General features: G+C 43.0%; 1 protein-coding gene and 1 long non-coding RNA gene across 4 annotated transcripts; one reads left to right on the top strand and one right to left on the bottom strand.

Annotated features, from left to right (window-relative positions):
• The first annotated feature begins 2909 nt into the window (after window positions 1-2909).
• Window positions 2910-10471, top strand: LOC126404636 (low affinity immunoglobulin gamma Fc region receptor II-a-like). Of its 2 annotated transcripts, none has more exons than XM_050068009.1 (11): window positions 2910-3147; window positions 4526-4588; window positions 6298-6543; window positions 6662-6907; window positions 7766-7939; window positions 8044-8118; window positions 8245-8319; window positions 8502-8576; window positions 9018-9092; window positions 9675-9731; window positions 10172-10471. In XM_050068009.1, the coding sequence occupies exons 1-11, from the start codon at window positions 3117-3119 to the stop codon at window positions 10198-10200; spliced, it is 1146 nt and encodes a 381-aa protein (XP_049923966.1). In that variant the 5' UTR covers window positions 2910-3116; the 3' UTR covers window positions 10201-10471. The 2 variants fall into 2 exon arrangements, with proteins under 2 accessions (XP_049923966.1, XP_049923967.1); XM_050068010.1 differs by having other exon boundaries at window positions 2911-3147; window positions 8044-8088.
• A 1520-nt stretch (window positions 10472-11991) lies between these two features.
• On the bottom strand, window positions 11992-16404 carry LOC126403949 (uncharacterized). 2 transcript variants are annotated; one of them, XR_007571385.1, is made up of 4 exons: window positions 16379-16404; window positions 16039-16163; window positions 13527-15947; window positions 11992-13136 (listed from the first exon to the last, which is right to left on the bottom strand). It is a non-coding gene; the product is annotated as an uncharacterized LOC126403949 (long non-coding RNA). The 2 variants fall into 2 exon arrangements; XR_007571384.1 differs by having other exon boundaries at window positions 16039-16387.
• Window positions 16405-18245: the final 1841 nt, after the last annotated feature.

Raw genomic sequence — 18245 nt, 5'->3', positions numbered from 1 at the left:
GTTTTTTCTTCAGATAAATCTGATAATTGTTGCTCGGTCTCTTTACTCATTTATTTAGTAGAGTGTCCACACACCTTCTCATTCTACATATACATAGAGGTATACTGGTGGCTTTACAGCCTACATTTTATTCATTATCTCTGATCCCCACACTCAGTTTAGTCGTTGCCACAGTGCGACGCAACACCACTGACGCTAGGTGGCGCCAAGCTAAAAAAAAACAAATCCTATCTGTTGCCTCTTTAAGTCCTCTGACAAAGTGATGATATGTGATGAGTTGAGACAGAATGTGTTGACACAAAAGCCAGTCCAAATGCTTTCATTAATAATTACTGATATGAAGACTCACACGGTCTGTATTTAATGTAACCTAATCCAAATAACACCGACAGAATTATTTTAACCAGTGAAGGAAGAATCCTTCATGATGTTGAGGTCAGTGAAAGTGTTTAGTTATGATCTTACTTTTTGAGAGTTACATCTTCATCTTTCATCTATCATCGTCTTATTGATAAAAGCAACAGAGAATATTAAAACTTAGATTGTCAATAGACAAATTAAATCTAACTATAAACTAAAGTTCCCTCTGAGTCTGGTTCTTCAGTTCCTCCTTCTGCTGCGTCTTTGTTTGAACCACCTGCTCCAACTCTTTCTCTTCTTCTGGAGCGTCTCTTCTGAGTCTGTGGGAGGAGACACATGTTGACTTCAGTCTGATGCACACGTTTTATACACAGAGAGAGAGAAGGTCAAATCAGAGTTACTAACATGTAGTCAGCAGTGCCATCTAGTGTCTGCCTGCTAACATCACAGTCACAGAGCTGCAGTAGCTGTGACTGTGTGTTGTCTCCATTTCCACACAACAACACTAGCTGCTGGCTGCACAAATCAAAGTGAGGAGAATGACCAAGAGAACGCTGCTGACACCAGCTGCACAACAAGATGGAGCCTCCAAGCAGCAGTCAGCTGAGATGATCAAACACACAACAAGTCACACATCAGCAGTCATCAGCTGTTAGAAGAGACCACATGATGTTAGGGTTGTGGTGTGGTTGATGTTCCTCAGCTGGACTCTACAGTAAAAGAACATCATGGTTTGACTCTACCGGAATGAAACACCGCCTCCTGGTTGAGAGTCTGGGGTTTGTTGGCCCCATCCGCTGCTCCTCCCTCCCAGCTCACAGGGACTGTCTTGATCCTTACATTAAATTCTAACCAGCAGTGTTTCAACCTGATGCTGTCCAGCAGATATGATACTGCTGTGGCTGGCGCCATCCGGCCGTGTTACCCACTGACGCCCCCTGGTTGTGTATCATACCACTACAAATGGAGGTTCTTGGCCTCTGTGTCTGACGCTGAGCTCACTGACAAAGCGGTTTGACAACTTCATGAGATCAGGCTGGGCTGCAGCGCTCTCACTCTGAAAATGTTGTCCCCATAAATCTCTTCGACACAAAACCTGGAAACAAAAGGTTGAAAAATACAGAAGTGACGCTCCTCCCTGGTGTCCTCCTCTCCCTCTCTGCTGCTGCCGTCTGAGTCGCTCCTTCTGGTCCTCCAGCATCCTCATAATGTTGGTGAGATGGTCTCTTTGTGAACCACCTTCATTTGTGTTCCAGCCTGTTCTCACTCCCAACTCAGTGTCAGTGTCGGAGACTGATCCAGAGAGGCACCTTTCACAGCAGTATGATACACACCTGGTGCATCAGTTTTGGAGGCAGTGGGCAATGACTGAAGTCAGTGGTGTGCACAGTGGCCCAATTGTTAAAAAACGCTCATTAAAGTGCCCTCTTGGGAGCCAAAACGCGCACTATAGTGCCCTTCTGGGAGTCAAAACGCGTACTATAGTGCCCTCCTGGGAGTCAAAACGCGTACTATAGTGCCCTCCTGGGAGTCAAAACGCGTACTATAGTGCCCTCCTGGGAGTCAAAACGCGTACTATAGTGCCCTCCTGGGAGTCAAAACGCGTACTATAGTGCCCTTCTGGGAGTCAAAACGCGTACTATAGAGCCCTCCTGGGAGTCAAAACGCGTACTATAGTGCCCTCCTGGGAGTCAAAACGCGTACTATAGTGCCCTCCTGGGAGTCAAAACGCATGCTATAGTGCCCTCCTGGGAGTCAAAACGCATGCTATAGTGCCCTCCTGGGAGGGTTTTTTTTTTCTTTTCGCCCCTGCCCTTCCAAAAGTCTGTGCATGCCACTGACTGAAGTCATCAAACACTGTCGCTTAGTCAGGTCACATCAGCATCGGACGCAGACACAGCGAGACACTCTTCACAGCGGTAAGTTACACTCCAGTGGGCAGCAGTTTGTAACGGCATCTGCACCTACCATGATATCAAGAGCCGTACAGTGTGTACAGTGCAGACAGGGCAGGAGCAAGGGAGGTGGATGGGTCAAACAAACTAGGACTTTCACCTGGGAGCCTTCTGTTTGGTTCCAGTGTGAAGTTCAAGACAAACCATGTTTTTTGTGTGTTTTACCAACACTCTTTTTTTTTTTTTTTACTGTACACACGCACCAAGCAGAGACTGTACATTTCCTGTAAAAAAATCAAAGTGTATTTTGAAAAGACTCGTGTTACATGTGTAAACTGACACACCGTCCTTGAACATCTGAGAGAGAGGTAGGAGGACACCTCGCACGTCGTATTTTGAGGTTTATGCTCATCAACAAAGCGGCTGTATGTGACGAGTTGAGATGAGAACGTGTTGTGTTTTCTTTCATTCTTCGTGGAGTTTGGCCTTTTCGCCATTTAAATATGTGCGACGCTAATAGAGTAGATCCTACAGTTCCCATAATGCAACACAAAAGACACTCCTCAGGGTTGTCATGTCAGACTTGACAAAACTGAAAAGAAAAAGGATCTGCACGTCTGTTTGATTTAATAACAATAAAATAATGAACTGAATGTTTTTATCTTTCTTTGTCATTCAGCTTTTTATCTGCGCTGCGACACACAGCCGCTCTGAAGCTGATCAGAGCAGCTGAGACCTCAAAGACACTTTAAAGTGCTGTGGCCTCCTCTCTGCACAGGAACAGGAAGTACTTCACCTTCAGCTACATCATATTTAGCTACTCCTCTGTTCTGATGATCAGACAGTCAGCGAGGAGACATCATGCAGGTCACAGCGCTCTGTGTCGCACTGAGTGAGTACTGAGTCTGTCTCCGATAACTGCTCTCAGATCTGATCAGACTGATGTATGACTGCGCAGTATCACTCTGTAGTGTGACACGTGACAGTTAGTGATGGTCCAGTTTGACCTTTATCCTCTACTCAAGTTTTTTTGTGTTTGACTCTGGCCTCATTATTTACTGGGCTGTTTACATGTTGTCATGTTCATCAGGAGCAGACAGAAGCTGTACATACAGAGACATGTGTGTGTGACTGTACATACAGAGACATGTGTGTGTGACTGTACATATAGAGACATGTGTGTGTAACTGTACATACAGAGACATGTGTGTGACTGTACATATAGAGACATGTGTGTGTGACTGTACATATAGAGACATGTGTGTGTGACTGTACATATAGAGACATGTGTGTGTGACTGTACATATAGAGACATGTGTGTGTGACTGTACATATAGAGACATGTGTGTGTGACTGTACATATAGAGACATGTGTGTGTGACTGTACATATAGAGACATGTGTGTGTGACTGTACATATAGAGACATGTGTGTGTGACTGTACATATAGAGACATGTGTGTGTGACTGTACATATAGAGACATGTGTGTGTGACTGTACATATAGAGACATGTGTGTGTGACTGTACATATAGAGACATGTGTGTGTGACTGTACATATAGAGACATGTGTGTGTGACTGTACATATAGAGACATGTGTGTGTGACTGTACATATAGAGACATGTGTGTGTAACTGTACATATAGAGACATGTGTGTGTAACTGTACATATAGAGACATGTGTGTGTGACTGTACATATAGAGACATGTGTGTGTAACTGTACATATAGAGACATGTGTGTGTGACTGTACATATAGAGACATGTGTGTGTAACTGTACATATAGAGACATGTGTGTGTGACTGTACATATAGAGACATGTGTGTGTAACTGTACATATAGAGACATGTGTGTGTGACTGTACATATAGAGACATGTGTGTGTAACTGTACATATAGAGACATGTGTGTGTAACTGTACATACAGAGACATGTGTGTGTGACTGTACATATAGACATGTGTGTGTAACTGTACATATAGAGACATGTGTGTGTGTAACTGTACATATAGAGACGTGTGTGTAACTGTACATATAGAGACGTGTGTGTGTAACTGTACATATAGAGACATGTGTGTGTGTAACTGTACATACAGAGACGTGTGTGTAACTGTACATATAGAGACACGTGTGTGTGTAACTGTACATACAGAGACGTGTGTGTAACTGTACATATAGAGACATGTGTGTGTGTAACTGTACATACAGAGACGTGTGTGTAACTGTACATATAGAGACATGTGTGTGTGACATTGTCCCCTCTGTCTCTCCAGTGGTGAATGTGCTGCTGCTGCTCACTGATGAAGGGCAGAGCAGCTCCAGTGTTCACAGATCTGGTGAGTTCAGCTTCATTAATTGGCTTCATTAGCATGTAAGTGTGGTCAGGGTTAGAAAACAGCACCATGGTTTGGCTCTACACTCATACAGGAAGTGAACATCAGCCTCCTGATTGAAAGTTCAGGGTTTGTTGGAGCCATCTACCCTCCTGCCCAAACTATAAGGACCTTCTAGCTCCTTATATAACGTCCAGCTGCGTTATGAACTGGCGCCATATGTCTGCATATCCATCCTTTTGTCATTCATCAAACACTGCTGCCGTGTCAGTGATGTTGGCATCAGTCATCGACACCAGAAGCCTCCTTTCTTGGCAGCATGATACCCCACCAGGCGCCGTCATTGTATAATACAGCCAGACAGAGCCTTCCACGGTGTTTTGATATGCCACCAGTCAGCTGGACGGCATCAGTTCATAACATGGTCAGACAGCACCCGTGGTGGCATGACACATGGTGGACAGCAGAAACATGCTGGTCATGACATGATATAAGGAGCTGCAAAGTCCCTATGGGGCAGGTGGTGGATGATCCAACAAACCCTGGACTTTTACCCTGGAGCCTGGTGTTTGCTGCCTGTGTGAATGCAGAGCCAAACAATAGGCCCGTTTCCACCGCAGGAACTTCAGGGTAATTTTACGGGGGTGCGTGTCTCCACCGCAGGAACGACCCGCGAAGGACAGAGTTCTGGAACTTTTACAGGGGCTAAACAAGTCCCTGCCTTGGAGTACGTACTCAGGACGGCCCTAGCCTTGCGTCACCAGGCTCTTCACGTACGGCGAAGAGCCTGGTTTCCATTCACTCTGAATTTTGTCTGGATTCTGGTTCCGGTCTAGAGAGCGGATCCGGAATTCACCAAATTCACCAAAGTAAAACTTTAAATTCTGGCGCACCATCGATTTACAATAAAAGAAAAGGTTAATTAATGGCTTGGGGCTTTTCTTGTAAATTATATTCTTTCAGTTAAAAAGTTTCACCGCATTTTTATTAGCTTGGTGCTTTTATTTTGACGGAAAGGCGCATCCATCGAATTCCGGATCCTGTCTCTCTCGCCCTGGTTCCGGTTCCTTACCAAAACGGCCCCAGACTAGAACAGCCCCGAAAAACTCCTGGGTGGGGCTTGGAGTTTACTTGGTGCTGATTGGATATTCCCCATGCGGGATGTGACGTCAACAGAAAGCGACTTTAGCGTTCTTTGCCACGTCGCCCGGTCAAAATGGTCGCGCAACAATTACGTCACATCCAGAGCCCGGTAACTTTACAGGAACCTTCCTCCTACTCCGCTCTCTCAGCGGTTGAGAGGGCCGAACGAGAGGACTTTCCTGTGAAGTTCCTGCCCCCCAAATAGTACCAGGAACTTCTTCAGTGGAAAACACCACAGGTTTTGTTGTGTGTTGGTCACTAACAGTGGTCTGCAGCTTGGCCGGCGTCTTACCGCGGCAACACACCATCCACCATCCCCTCCACCTCCAGACGACAAAGTCAGATCATATTCTACGTCACTTTAGAAACGTTGATATGACACCACCACAGTGCCAACACTTTGCTCTGGTGACCGGGCTGGATAATGCTCAGGTTGTTATCTGGACAGTTTGAGTTGTTGTATGTTACAGCTGAACTCCTTCACTGGCAGTGATGGGAGAATACCAGTTACTGAGGATTAAAGACTGGAAGAGATCTTTAACTGTTCTTCTTCTTCTTCTCTGTGACAGATGCATGTGTTCTTCACGTGGACCCAAACAGACTGCAGTTCTTTGAGTATGACTCCATCTCATTCAAGTGTCGGGGGTTTCACGGCTCATCAGAATGGAGAGTGATGAGAAAGGTTTCCTCAAATGTTTCTCAGTGGGACTCTGGATTCTTAAACATCACACCTGCCTTTGAAACACACAGTGGAGAGTACTGGTGTGAAAATGCAGAGGGAGACAGGAGCAACGCTGTCAACATCACCGTCACTGGTACGTTCAACACACACTGACTCCTGCAACATTTCTGCTCTTCAAGAAAACACAGTGTGGCTGAAAGCTCCAGAATAAAGCAGGTGAAGGTTGTTGCACTTTATTTCTTGTTGTCCAGCTGGTGATGTGATCCTGGAGAGTCCTGCTCTGCCTGTGATGGAACGACAGGCCGTCTCTCTGCGCTGCAGAAGAAAGATGACATCGTCCAGCTCTGCAGCTGACTTCTATAGAGACGGCCTCTTCAGTAAGACTGGATATACGGGCCGGATGACCATCAGCAATGTCTCCAGGTCCAATGAAGGACTCTACAGGTGTCACATCTCTGGAGCTGGAGGATCAGCAGAGAGCTGGCTGGCTGTCACAGGTGAGATTGTTGTCATTTTAATATCTCAACACGTTCTCAGCCCAAGTCGTCACATATGGCCACTCTGTCGATGCAGGCACCTTCCAGCTTCTTATATTACGTTTCCAACTGAAGCCATCCAGCAGCGCATCATACCAACATGACCAGCACCCTCTGGACACGTTATGAACCTACCATCTGTCTGCACATCATACAGTGGCGGTGTACCACGAAAGGTTCCATGCAGCCACGTTATACACTGACGCCACCCCGCAGTGTATCGCACTGCAGCAAGACGTAGCTGGCGACTGTGTCTGTCAAGTTTGTGTTGGGTTCAGCCTCAATGCCTGAATTCCACCCGGCACAGACAACAACAGAGGACACAGGACAGCTTCACTCATTTCAGTTTGAGCATTAGGCTGATGAACTCAAAGAGAGAAACATAAATCATGTCAGTTAATTCAACCAATTAATCCACATAATGTCAATCAAATTATTAATGCTTGCTGAACATGTTCAACACATGTCATCAGTCTGTGAGATCATGAGTTTGCAGGTGTAAAGTTAAGGTTTCGGCTCGTGGTGATAGAGGGAGGGTCACTGGGACAGCTGTGTTAGCCGCTCTGTGAAGCTCTACTGTGGCACATTGGTGCTTTCAGCTAAATGCTAACATGCTAACAGCTACAAATGTCTTCGCAGTTCATCTGATATTTGTTGATTTAACTCAGTCTGGACCAGAGACTAGTTCTCCATCCCAGAAACCATGCAGCGTTTATCATTACAGATTGGTTGTCGTCACCAGGAGCCAAACCAGGAAACATTTGCTCCCTGAAACATTGACAATCAGTACGACTAATCCATCTTTTCTCCTGTTAACAGCATACATCCCTCCTGCACCTCAAGACACAACCCCTCAGCATCAGGAGATACCTCCTCATCCTCGGCACCATGGCTCCATTCAGCTCTCCGTCCTGTTACCGGCTGTTTTCACCGTCACTTGTGTGGCTGCGCTGCTGTTAGCTGTGGGGCTGCTTCAGTGTCGCAAACGCAAAGGTACAGTCCACACCTGATGATTTGTGCCAATGCAGGAAGTAGTGTGTCAGTAAAAGTACAGCTGTCCTTTCAGTTCTCATATTCTGCCTCTATGTTCCATACAGTTGCATGCTTTTCCTCTGAGACGCCAACAACAGGATTAAACCCTGGTCAGTATAAAACAAAGCGTCTATACTGCAGTAAGTTAATCAGCCTTTTGTCCTGACTATGGTTCTTTCCAGTCACGTGTCCAGGTCCAGAGTCCGACTGTGGCTGCTACAGCTGTTGAAATATGTGTTTGTCCTTGTTGTTTTCATTTGTTCCAGTCAGTGAACGTGCCCTCGTAGCTGAGCCACACATGGATATATATGCTAATATCACAAGGCCCAAGAAGAATAGAGGTACAGTACGTCTCTGACTTATTCTGAGTTATTAAACTTGTTTTTGTTAAACTGATGTTGAGCACAAGTGTCTCTCAGCTGCACAGATATGTGCAGTGTTGAGGGGGTGTAGGGTAGGGTGACAACTACATAACACTCCTGTTGAAATATATGATTATTCTTGTTGTTTCTATCTGTTCCAGTTAGTGGACACGCCCGTGTAGCTGACCCACCCATGGCTCTGTATGCTAATATCCCACGGCGCAAGAAGAAAAGAGGTACGTCTCTGACTGATTCTTATTTTACTTTCATTACACGTGATTTGTGACTAAACAAAGCTGAGTGTAAGTGTTTGTCTGCTGCACACTTAAACCTGCAGCTGTGGTTTTGCATGATGTGCTTTGTGACCAAATTAAGTTCGGCTGTCGCATGGCTGAAATGTTTTCACATGCGTTTTTTATTAGATCAGTGAGACGTCTTAGAAAGTGTTCATGTCACAGTGAACGATTGACATTCACATGACATAGTGAGAACATTACGGCACTAATGGCTGCGCTTCTTTGGATTACATTGTGTGTATAAACGTGGCTGTCATCAGCAAAGTATTGATGAAATATACAGTATGTTACCGTGTCTCAGCCAGAAGAAATGAAGTATCAACCCAACTTAACAATTCATAGTTCATAGTTTTGTGTTGAAATATTTTGTTGATGTTACAGTTCGTCCTGAGGCAAACGTGGCTGATCAAAATGGGACGTGTGCTGTTGTCGCAACGAAGAAGAAGAAGGCGAGAGGTACTTTACACTGTGTTATATTTACTTTGCATTAATAACAGACGACTGCCAGTGGAGCATAAACCACATCAAATCAGTGATGAGAAATGTCGCTCAGTTGAAATACCTGAACAAGACAAAACATTTGTTCAGTGAAGCTTCAACTGAAGCCACTCTGTGAGTAATAATGATCACCATCAGCAGTTTAAATGTGAGAGCATCTTCATACTGACAGCGTGAGTGACTATATTTAAGAGAGCGCAATGAAACAGTGAAACCACATCGTTCCCTCTGATCGCTGTGTTCACACGGCTGAAGATGTTTATGAGAACAGAGCTGTGGCAGCTTGTTAATAGATTAGCTGTGGTCAACTACTGACGCTTTAACTTCAGTAAGGATCAGTCTGACATCATGATCTGTAACTTTACATCAGGGGGACATTAATATCATAACTATATCAGGACCTATGTGACGAGTATTACTTTTGTTTTTAACTAAGTTTAAACCTGACTACCAACAGATGACAACTACTCTGCCTGATACAAAGGTTTATCTATTAATATTTACAGTTTGTTTGTTTTTTGCTTCTATTCATTATCTCAGGCTCTGGGGAGGCACGTGTAGCTCCTACAAACAAAGCAAAACGGAGCAAGGAGAGAGGTATTTTACTTTGAATTGTGATTAATCATTACACAAATAATTTAGAAAGGTCAACTTAATATGTCACGTTACAAATATTCATTCTGTGTTCATGAACATTTCGACCTCAGGAGATATTTTTTCACTAAGGTTAATTTAATTTGATTAGTAAATTGTCAATTTAAGCCAGCTGCTTTTATGAGCCATGACTTTTGATGGTTTAATATTTTCAAATTTATAGTTATTTACTGTTTAATATTAGTATTGTAACTGAAAGATAAAATCTGGTGTCATCTGCATAATAAATGATATAAAGTCATACAGAATCACAATACTAGCCGTGATAGAAAAAAACATTTGTTAGGATAATATGTTGTGTTGAATCATATAAACATTTCATTATGTTTTGGTTTTTATTATATTGAAACCTGTAGCCTCTGTATTTGCTGTGTCTTGTCCAGGTCACAGAACGGTGGAAACACCTGACTGAAGGACGGAGTGAGCACTGTTTCATAGTGTGCACAAGATGGAGAAATGCAACTATCGTTTGGGCTTCTACAGTAATATGTAACTTTTTCAATGACCGTGTACGTTTTTCCTTGTTATAAGATACTTGTGACAAAACCGTCCCGCACATAACCAACCTCCAGAAGGAGGGGGATGATGTGACGGAGCGACTCTTTCACTGACTGTGGGCAGTCCCCACTCCCTTTCTGTCTTCACTAAGTCATTAAACATAATAATTAAAATAGTTTTCCCTCTTTCCCTCTGTTTCATTCATATCCATACATTCACACAGTCCTTGTTTCACTCACCTTACAGAGTATGTTGCATATTCATCCTGCTGGTGCCAGCCATCTGAGTTTGGTTGGCGAAACAGGGCGTAACATTTTGTTGTGTTACATAGTCAGTTCTCGCACCTTTGATGATCATGTGACCTGCATTATTATGTTTCTTTTTTGTTAAAGGGAAATTTCGGTTTATTTCAACCTGTCTCCTATCGTCCTGAATTTGTTTCAAGTGACTAGTGACATAAAAATAGTAGTTAGCATGTTAGCTGTTAGCCTAGGTACAGCCGGGGCGCATAGTAGCGTCAGACCTGTTAAAACGTAAGTGAACGGGCAACCTTCAAGTGCAAAGTTAGTCCACTAAACAAGCTTTTTCTCCACAAAGACCGCCTCATATCGTTAGGATAAATGTCAGAGAACATATAGAAAACCACATGTAAACGTGTTGTCTTACCTTACCGGTGTGCTGCCATGTTTGTTTCTTGTGCTGATGTGTTTTTCTTATGTGAATAATATGCCTAGTGGAAGAGGCAACTGGTTTAAAGGAGGCTGCTCTGGCCCCGGATGAGTCAGTGTTGTTATGGTTACAGACGAGGTCACACCTGCTGGACCTCCAGACTGTGTGCTGGAACCTGTGTTTTTGAAAAGTTATTTTGAGTTATTGAAGAACTGTCTTTTTGGGACATCTTGACCTTTTGTAAAGAGTATTTTTGTTTTGTTTTTCCCTGTCTGATTTGCATCCTTTTTTTTCCTCTTTCTGGTAAATATCACTGTGTGCACTTTGGGAGGCCGGCATGATAAATCACACCATCACAATATTTTTCTGACTACACCTGTGTTTTAGGAGTTTTGAAATAGAACCCCACGACAGTTTAGCAAAAATGTTCCATGCTGTCAGGACGCTTTTGGTTTGTATTTTTCTGGTTGTGTAGTTTGTGGTGTGCTAATTGCTTCAGTAAAAGCTTTGCAAAATGTACAGATCAAATATATCAGCTGTAAATTACACATTGTTGTGTCAGTCCTTTATGCAGAGGCATCACTGTGCATTTATATTCAGATTTTTACAGATTTTTCTGAGAAATCCTGTAGGAAAATGAGTTAAAAAGCATTTGAAAATCAAATTGTAATTGGAAGCATTTTGCATCCACTGGTGTGGTTCTCAATCATCATCATCATCATCATCATCATCATCATCACCACCACCATCTATCTGAGTGTCCACCGAGTCCATTTTTTAAAGGAGGTGGTTTTGCATAATGAAACAGTTTGACCACAGTGATCATGTGCTGTTCACACACTGCTGCAGCCTCTCACTGTGGTGTAAACACTGTACCCACAATGAGACGGTAAGATAATCATCCTGTAATGTGATGCCTTGTTGGAGTTCATATATTCCCCATTATATATTTATGACATGTAGAATCAGTGCAGGGTCACACATCCAAATTATTCCATTTTATTTCACCATAATTATTTTGTGTCAAAAAGAGAGAGATGCATGAAACTCACAGATACAGTGTGTTCAGTAAATAACCTCGAATGTGAGATCAGTTATAGCTCCATGCTTCCCTCCAACGGCTAAGCAGTGTTTGGAGAAATAGAATAAATTCATACACATGCTGTGGAAACATCATGAACAAAACATGCCACCTATTGCAACAGCCAATCCTGAAGCTCTCAAGCAACAACAATCTGTTCAGTCAAGCTTTTGTTTAGTTATTCCTTATCAATCAAATGACCCTCACTCAGGGACCAGGGCAGACCACTGTGGCTTGATACAGAACAACAAAAAATAAAGAGAAATACGTTAATTAATCTCTCATGATGGCAAGGCAAAAATGTATTTACTTAACATTTTAAGACATTTTAAGTTTCACAAAAAATGATACAGAGGTGTTGCACACTTCTTAAAACCTTATCCATTGTGTCAGAATTATTAATATTATTATTATTATTATTATTATTATTATTATTATTATTATTATCGTGGTGTCACATTGTGCAGCTTGTCTTTAGTAAGGAAAAGTCACAGTAGTACTTCACAATAAAAAAACAGTCAGAATATTGATATATACATGTATGTGTATATCAATATAATCACACCTGTGTTGTGTTCTGCAGGACTGTTACTGTTAATGCATTAATTAATTAATGATTAGAATCTCTGATTAACAGTGACTTTCTGTTAATGTGAATGAATCAATAATTTGAGTTGGCTTCTTCATTTGCTCAATCTGTTTTTCTACCTTCTTCTTCCACTCTGTTATTCTCTGGATCATGCCCTCTGTTTTCTCAAGTTTCTCCTCAGTTCTCTGTAGAGAATCCTTATATTCTAGATTTTTACTGTCCAGTTCCACATTGTTCTGTCAAAGAAGTAACTTTTTCTCTTGTTTCTTCACATCAAATTGTTCCTCTAACTTGTCAAGTTTCCTCTCGTTCTTCTTCTTCTCCTCCTCCACCTCCTCCAGCTGTGTTTCCAGTTTGTCTCTGGAGGTCTCCAGCTCTGTCTTCTCTTCCATCAGTGCTCCAATCACATGTTCCATGTCTTTCTTTTTCTCTATCAAATCCTTCGTGTTGAGGAGCTGCTCTCCTTCTGCTGCTCCATCTTCAGTTTCATGGTCACCGTACTTCTTGTTTTCTGTAAACACAGGAAGGAAACTGATGAATAGAAAATCCAAACTGCTGTCGTTCTGCAGCGTTAAACAGAACAAAGAGACTTCAAGGAGACACAAAGTACAGCAGAGAAATGATGCTAAATATTAAACTGAACTCTGAGGTAAAAGCTGGTGATCAAATACAAACAAAAACATGTTCATTAAACCTGTTCATTTATTATTTAACAAATATCCCTAAAACATCACTCTGGGAGCCACAGTTACTGTGACACTCACTGCTCTGCTCAGAGGACACCCTGCTCAGCACATGAAGACAAAGTGCTGTGTTAGTGACAGTGACCTCATATTATCTCAGGACCTCTGGGAGGAGCTAGTTAGTGACATTTACGTTCAGGTATCGTGACTCTTACGACCTTTGTTTTGTCTCAGTTTCCACAAAACAAGGACAGCTGCACAGATCAGGACGCAAACAGACAAGATGATGGTGACACGCACAGCAGCAGAAGACGGGGCTGCAAAGACGTCGTCTGAAATGAAGACACACAGGATGTTATATTCACATGCAGACAGAATTCAGCTGTTCAAAGCTCACAAAGTCAGTAAGACAGTTCCTCAGCTGAAACTGTGATGTGTGTCTCTGTGGTGTGGTTGATGTTCCTCTGCTGGACTCTACAGGTGAAGCTGTTGCCGTGTCTCTTCTCCACAGTCACTCTGCTGCTGACAGTATAGAGGTCATCAGGACCTCTGACTGTCTCTGGAGGTCCAGCAGAGACGAGGTCTCCCTCACCGTCCAGCCACAACACCTCAGGCTCTGGATACCAGCCTGCAGACTCACACTGCAGATCCACTTTGTCACTGACTCTGTTGACACTCACTATGACAGGTGAGGAGACGGCACCTGAGCAGAGGGAAGGTGGGTATTGAGTTAAGAGTTGTCACAGACATGATGAGTTGGTACAGACGCTTCAAATGTCCACAGCAGATATGTAAAGTAGATTAAGTAAATAATGAGGGGACACAAGTATCGGTAGGGAAACGGGTGTGGGTGTGGACATGAGGCTCGTGCTCGTGCGCCTGGCGCCACAATGGTCAAGATTTCTGAATCAGAATCAGGCGTATGCACTGCTCCATCAGTCTGACGAAGAGAATCTGTATGCATACATCTGTCTTTGTACGTACGCACAGTTTGAGTCATGAATCTACTGAAGACAACTGAAGCTGTGTTGTCTTGTTGTGACTCTAAACATCCCATCAGGGTTTTATGATAAACACCGTTGTTCTTGTCGAACTCAAATTAAAGCTGCGAGCAGCGTTGGGTGGGACCTCAGACTCTCGCTGTTTTGGCCTCCAGCTCACGCAGACAGTGCAAATTATTCGTAAGAGTCGAAATGTTGAGAAAATAAGCAATGTCAAGGGTACGCAAGGTCATTTTTGGCAATAGAGGGACTTTATATTACAGTATGTTACAATATGTATTTAACAGTCATAATCATAAAAGTGGCAACAGTATAATCAGTAATAAAGGCTGTAGTAGTGTGTGGGAGATGGAAAACACTGATATATAATGTATGTAGCTGTGGCAGCATTTGAGAGTTGGAATGGAGTCTGTAGCACAAAGTATGGAGAAGCTGTAAAGGCTCGACAAAGCCCAAAGATTGGTTCCTTTCTCCATTCATTTCCTATGGGACAGCTTTCGAAGATGTCACTTCAACTTTAAGAGCCCATAAAATCCAAACCGTTTGAGTAATGACAAAGTTATTCAGAGGTGTTGTTCAGCAGGGGTTGAGCTGTTATGTGTGCGAGTTTGAAGCCGATACGATAAGCGGTCTAGGAGGAGATAGTTTTTGAAAAAGAGCATTTTTGAGGCAAAATCTTACTGTGAAAGGTCAAATAGCTCACTTCCTGTTTGGTTTAGATCAGGGGTATAAGTGTGTGATTTGTAGGTCTTGATGAGACCAACAAGCCAGTTTTGGTTTGATCTTTCTACGACATTCCTAGGGGCTGCAGCGGCCATTTTCGTGTGTCTAGGTGGCGCTAGAGAGCCCATTTTGGCACTTTAGAGGTTATTTTTTTCATTTTATCAAATTTTTCGCCAGTCCTGACAAGCGTGCCAGTTTTGGAGAGTGTTTGAGCATGTTCAGGGGGTCAAATTTGGGTTCAAATAAACAGCGGGAGAAAGAAGTCTCACTCTAACTGGATATCTGTCGTAGAGCTGTGACCTGTGTCTGGAGATCCTGGAGAATAATATGAAATAGTTCAAACACACTGGTGGTGATATTAGCATAGTTAGCACTGGAGTTGACAAAATGCTAATGCTACTATGCTACGTTCAGTGCTAAAATGATTGAGAGCATGTTAAGATTTAACATTACAATGCTCACAATGATTTTAATGTGCACAACTGGAAGAATGAGAGTTACACCTAGAAAACAATGATGATGATCAAACAAACAAACAACAACAACAACAACAAACATCTGTGCACCACTTAACAACAACGAGCTGAACAAAAGTGTCTCCATGTAACAATGGGAAGAAACATCTGTATGTTCCAGCGTCAGAGAGTTTCACTCTGGAGAGTTTCAGTGAAACGTTTCCGTTCTTCAGCCGGTCGATGGACGCTGACGTTCTTCCCTCATACACCGGGTTTTGGTTCTCCAGCAGGTCCTGACCTCCATGTCTCACATGGACAAACCTGGGTTTCAGGTCAGGTCGTGTCCACTCCATGGACATCGAAACGGCATCCACAGCTGCCTCCAGGTGACACGGCAAGATGACGTCATCACCAGGTACTGCAACTACAGGCTTAGATGGACCAATCAGGAGAGGCTGACCTGAGAATACATGTATGGTTTCACAGCAAGAACTAACTGAATGAGTTATGACATCATCACACTCTTATCGACATATCTGTGTGTGAGTCACCTTCAGAGCAGCAGCAGCAGAAGTACGACGACGACGGCGTGACAGGAAACTACGACAGTGCTGAAGCTGAGCTGGAGGTCAAAGTGGCGTCTGTCCTTCAGGTGAAACATGTTGGAGCTCTGTAACTGGAGATAAATCACCTGTTACCAGCTGCTCTCCAGGATGATGATATGAAGGTGAATGAAAAACATCTGATGTGAAGACCAGCTGCTCACGCTGCATTCATGCTCAGGAAGAGGAGAAGGAAAAAGGAGGAGGTTGCTGCCTTCACTGGTTCACACTCTCCTGCATCAGTCGGCAGTAGAAACACTCACAGATATGTAAATAAAAGTGTTCAAACCTGCTGCGGTGTTTTCCTCCTCTGAGCTGCTGCTCAAATGAACAAGAGTGGACTTTACCCCCGTGATAAACAGAGCGTCACATCTAATGATAACTCACCTGTTCAGTGGTGGCTGTGCTGCAGCTGAGCGCCATGAGCGTCCTGTAACAGCAACAGGTTTATCTCGATGAACTCCAGACCTGATCTCAGTGATAAACTCATAAAGCCACATTACACTGACCGCTGTTGCAGCACATAAACGTGTCTGCCAGTGTAAATATGAAACAGGATCCTCACAGCCATAAACAGTGTCTCACCTGTGTCTGATGAGTCTCCACAGGTCCAACCTGAAGGTTCGACACAGCACCTTCACCACGTTAAAGGTCCCTGACGCACCAACACGACCGTCGACTGTTGATGGGGGCGGCAGAGGTCGAGCAGGTCGTCCATGAATCGACCAGCAGTGTGTGAATGTGACTCGTAGTGTAAAGGCGCTAAACAAGTGCAGGTCCATTTACCATTTGAGCCATGTTTATTGACCCTCTTGGTGCCTGGACGGGGGGCGTGTCCTTAGATCAGCTGGTGACTGAAGGTGAGCTGAGCCACATCGTCACCATCTTTTAAATCCCACTTTAAAACTTCCTTTTATAGAAAAGCATTTATGAACATTGAATATATTTCTCGGTGCTATCGTCCCTCTGTGATCGTTTAAGACGACTGTTCAACCTGCACTTTGTCTCCCAGGGTTTATGTATTTTATCACCATTGTTGTTTATTGTTTTATTGCTGCTGAGAAAGAAATCAGTCTGATTGTCAATTCAGCTCAGCTCTGCTGTGGAGAGTTATTTCCTCTCACACAGGTGCAGACAGACATGCTAGTTGGCCATTGGCTGCAGTCTTCATGGTGTGTTCAGGTGCAACTTTTTGGCCGAGACACAGGAGACGTCACAAACTACACAAGGTGATTTTGCCCAGCAGGACCTGCTCCTGGATCAACATCCCATCATGCTCCTCCCAGATCCTGTTGTGCATCATAACCCATCGTGGAGCTATATGGAGCATTAGCGCTGGATGCTGATTGGCTATCAACACAGCTACAGAACAGACTGATACTAATATTCATCGTGTCTCAAACTAAAGTGTCGAGCTGGAACAACAACCAGATCAACTTTTCCTTTTTCATTTTTATTAAAACAGAGTTTTTAGAGAACAGAGTGTTTTCATAACTGAGACAAAGCACGTAGAATAACTTCACACCATATTTAAATTCTCACAATAAAACAGCATAAATGTAAAGACATTGTTGATTGTGAAAAATGTGGTACAAAAAGTTTAATATCCTGAAATACAATCAGTAAAAAATAATGTTTAAAGAACGAGTAAAATCATATATACATACACATACAGCATATATATAATTCACACAGTTACATTGTTCATTAAAAAAATCAAACCATTAAAAATAAAAACACATCACAACAACATATTTACGAAAACAGTGACAGAAAAAATTATGATTTTATATCATCAAAAAGAAGCTTTGCAAATGTTTGTTCGTCTCGACTGAACGTGAGCTCTTGTTTTGAGGATCTTCCTGAAGTCGACGCATCCAAACACCAACATGCCCATTTTCTATTTTTAATTTCTTTGTCTCCTCACAGGTCATAGAATCAGGGAGAACGATCCTCACCTTTAATACCATTTATCTGAGGAATTTCAGTCAGGATTTAGAGTGCATCACAGCACTGAGACAGCACTAGTTAAAATTACAAATGACCTTCTGATTGCTTCAGACAAAGGACTCGTCTCTGTACTTGTTTTATTAGATCTTAGTGCGGCGTTTGACACAATTGACCATCAAATTCTACTGCAGAGACTGGATCACTTA

This window comes from Epinephelus moara, chromosome 17, assembly GCF_006386435.1.
Source record: "Epinephelus moara isolate mb chromosome 17, YSFRI_EMoa_1.0, whole genome shotgun sequence".
Classification (NCBI taxonomy): domain Eukaryota; kingdom Metazoa; phylum Chordata; class Actinopteri; order Perciformes; family Serranidae; genus Epinephelus; species Epinephelus moara.
The sequence above is the reverse complement of the archived record's forward strand: the minus strand, read 5'-3'. Positions and strand labels throughout refer to the sequence as shown.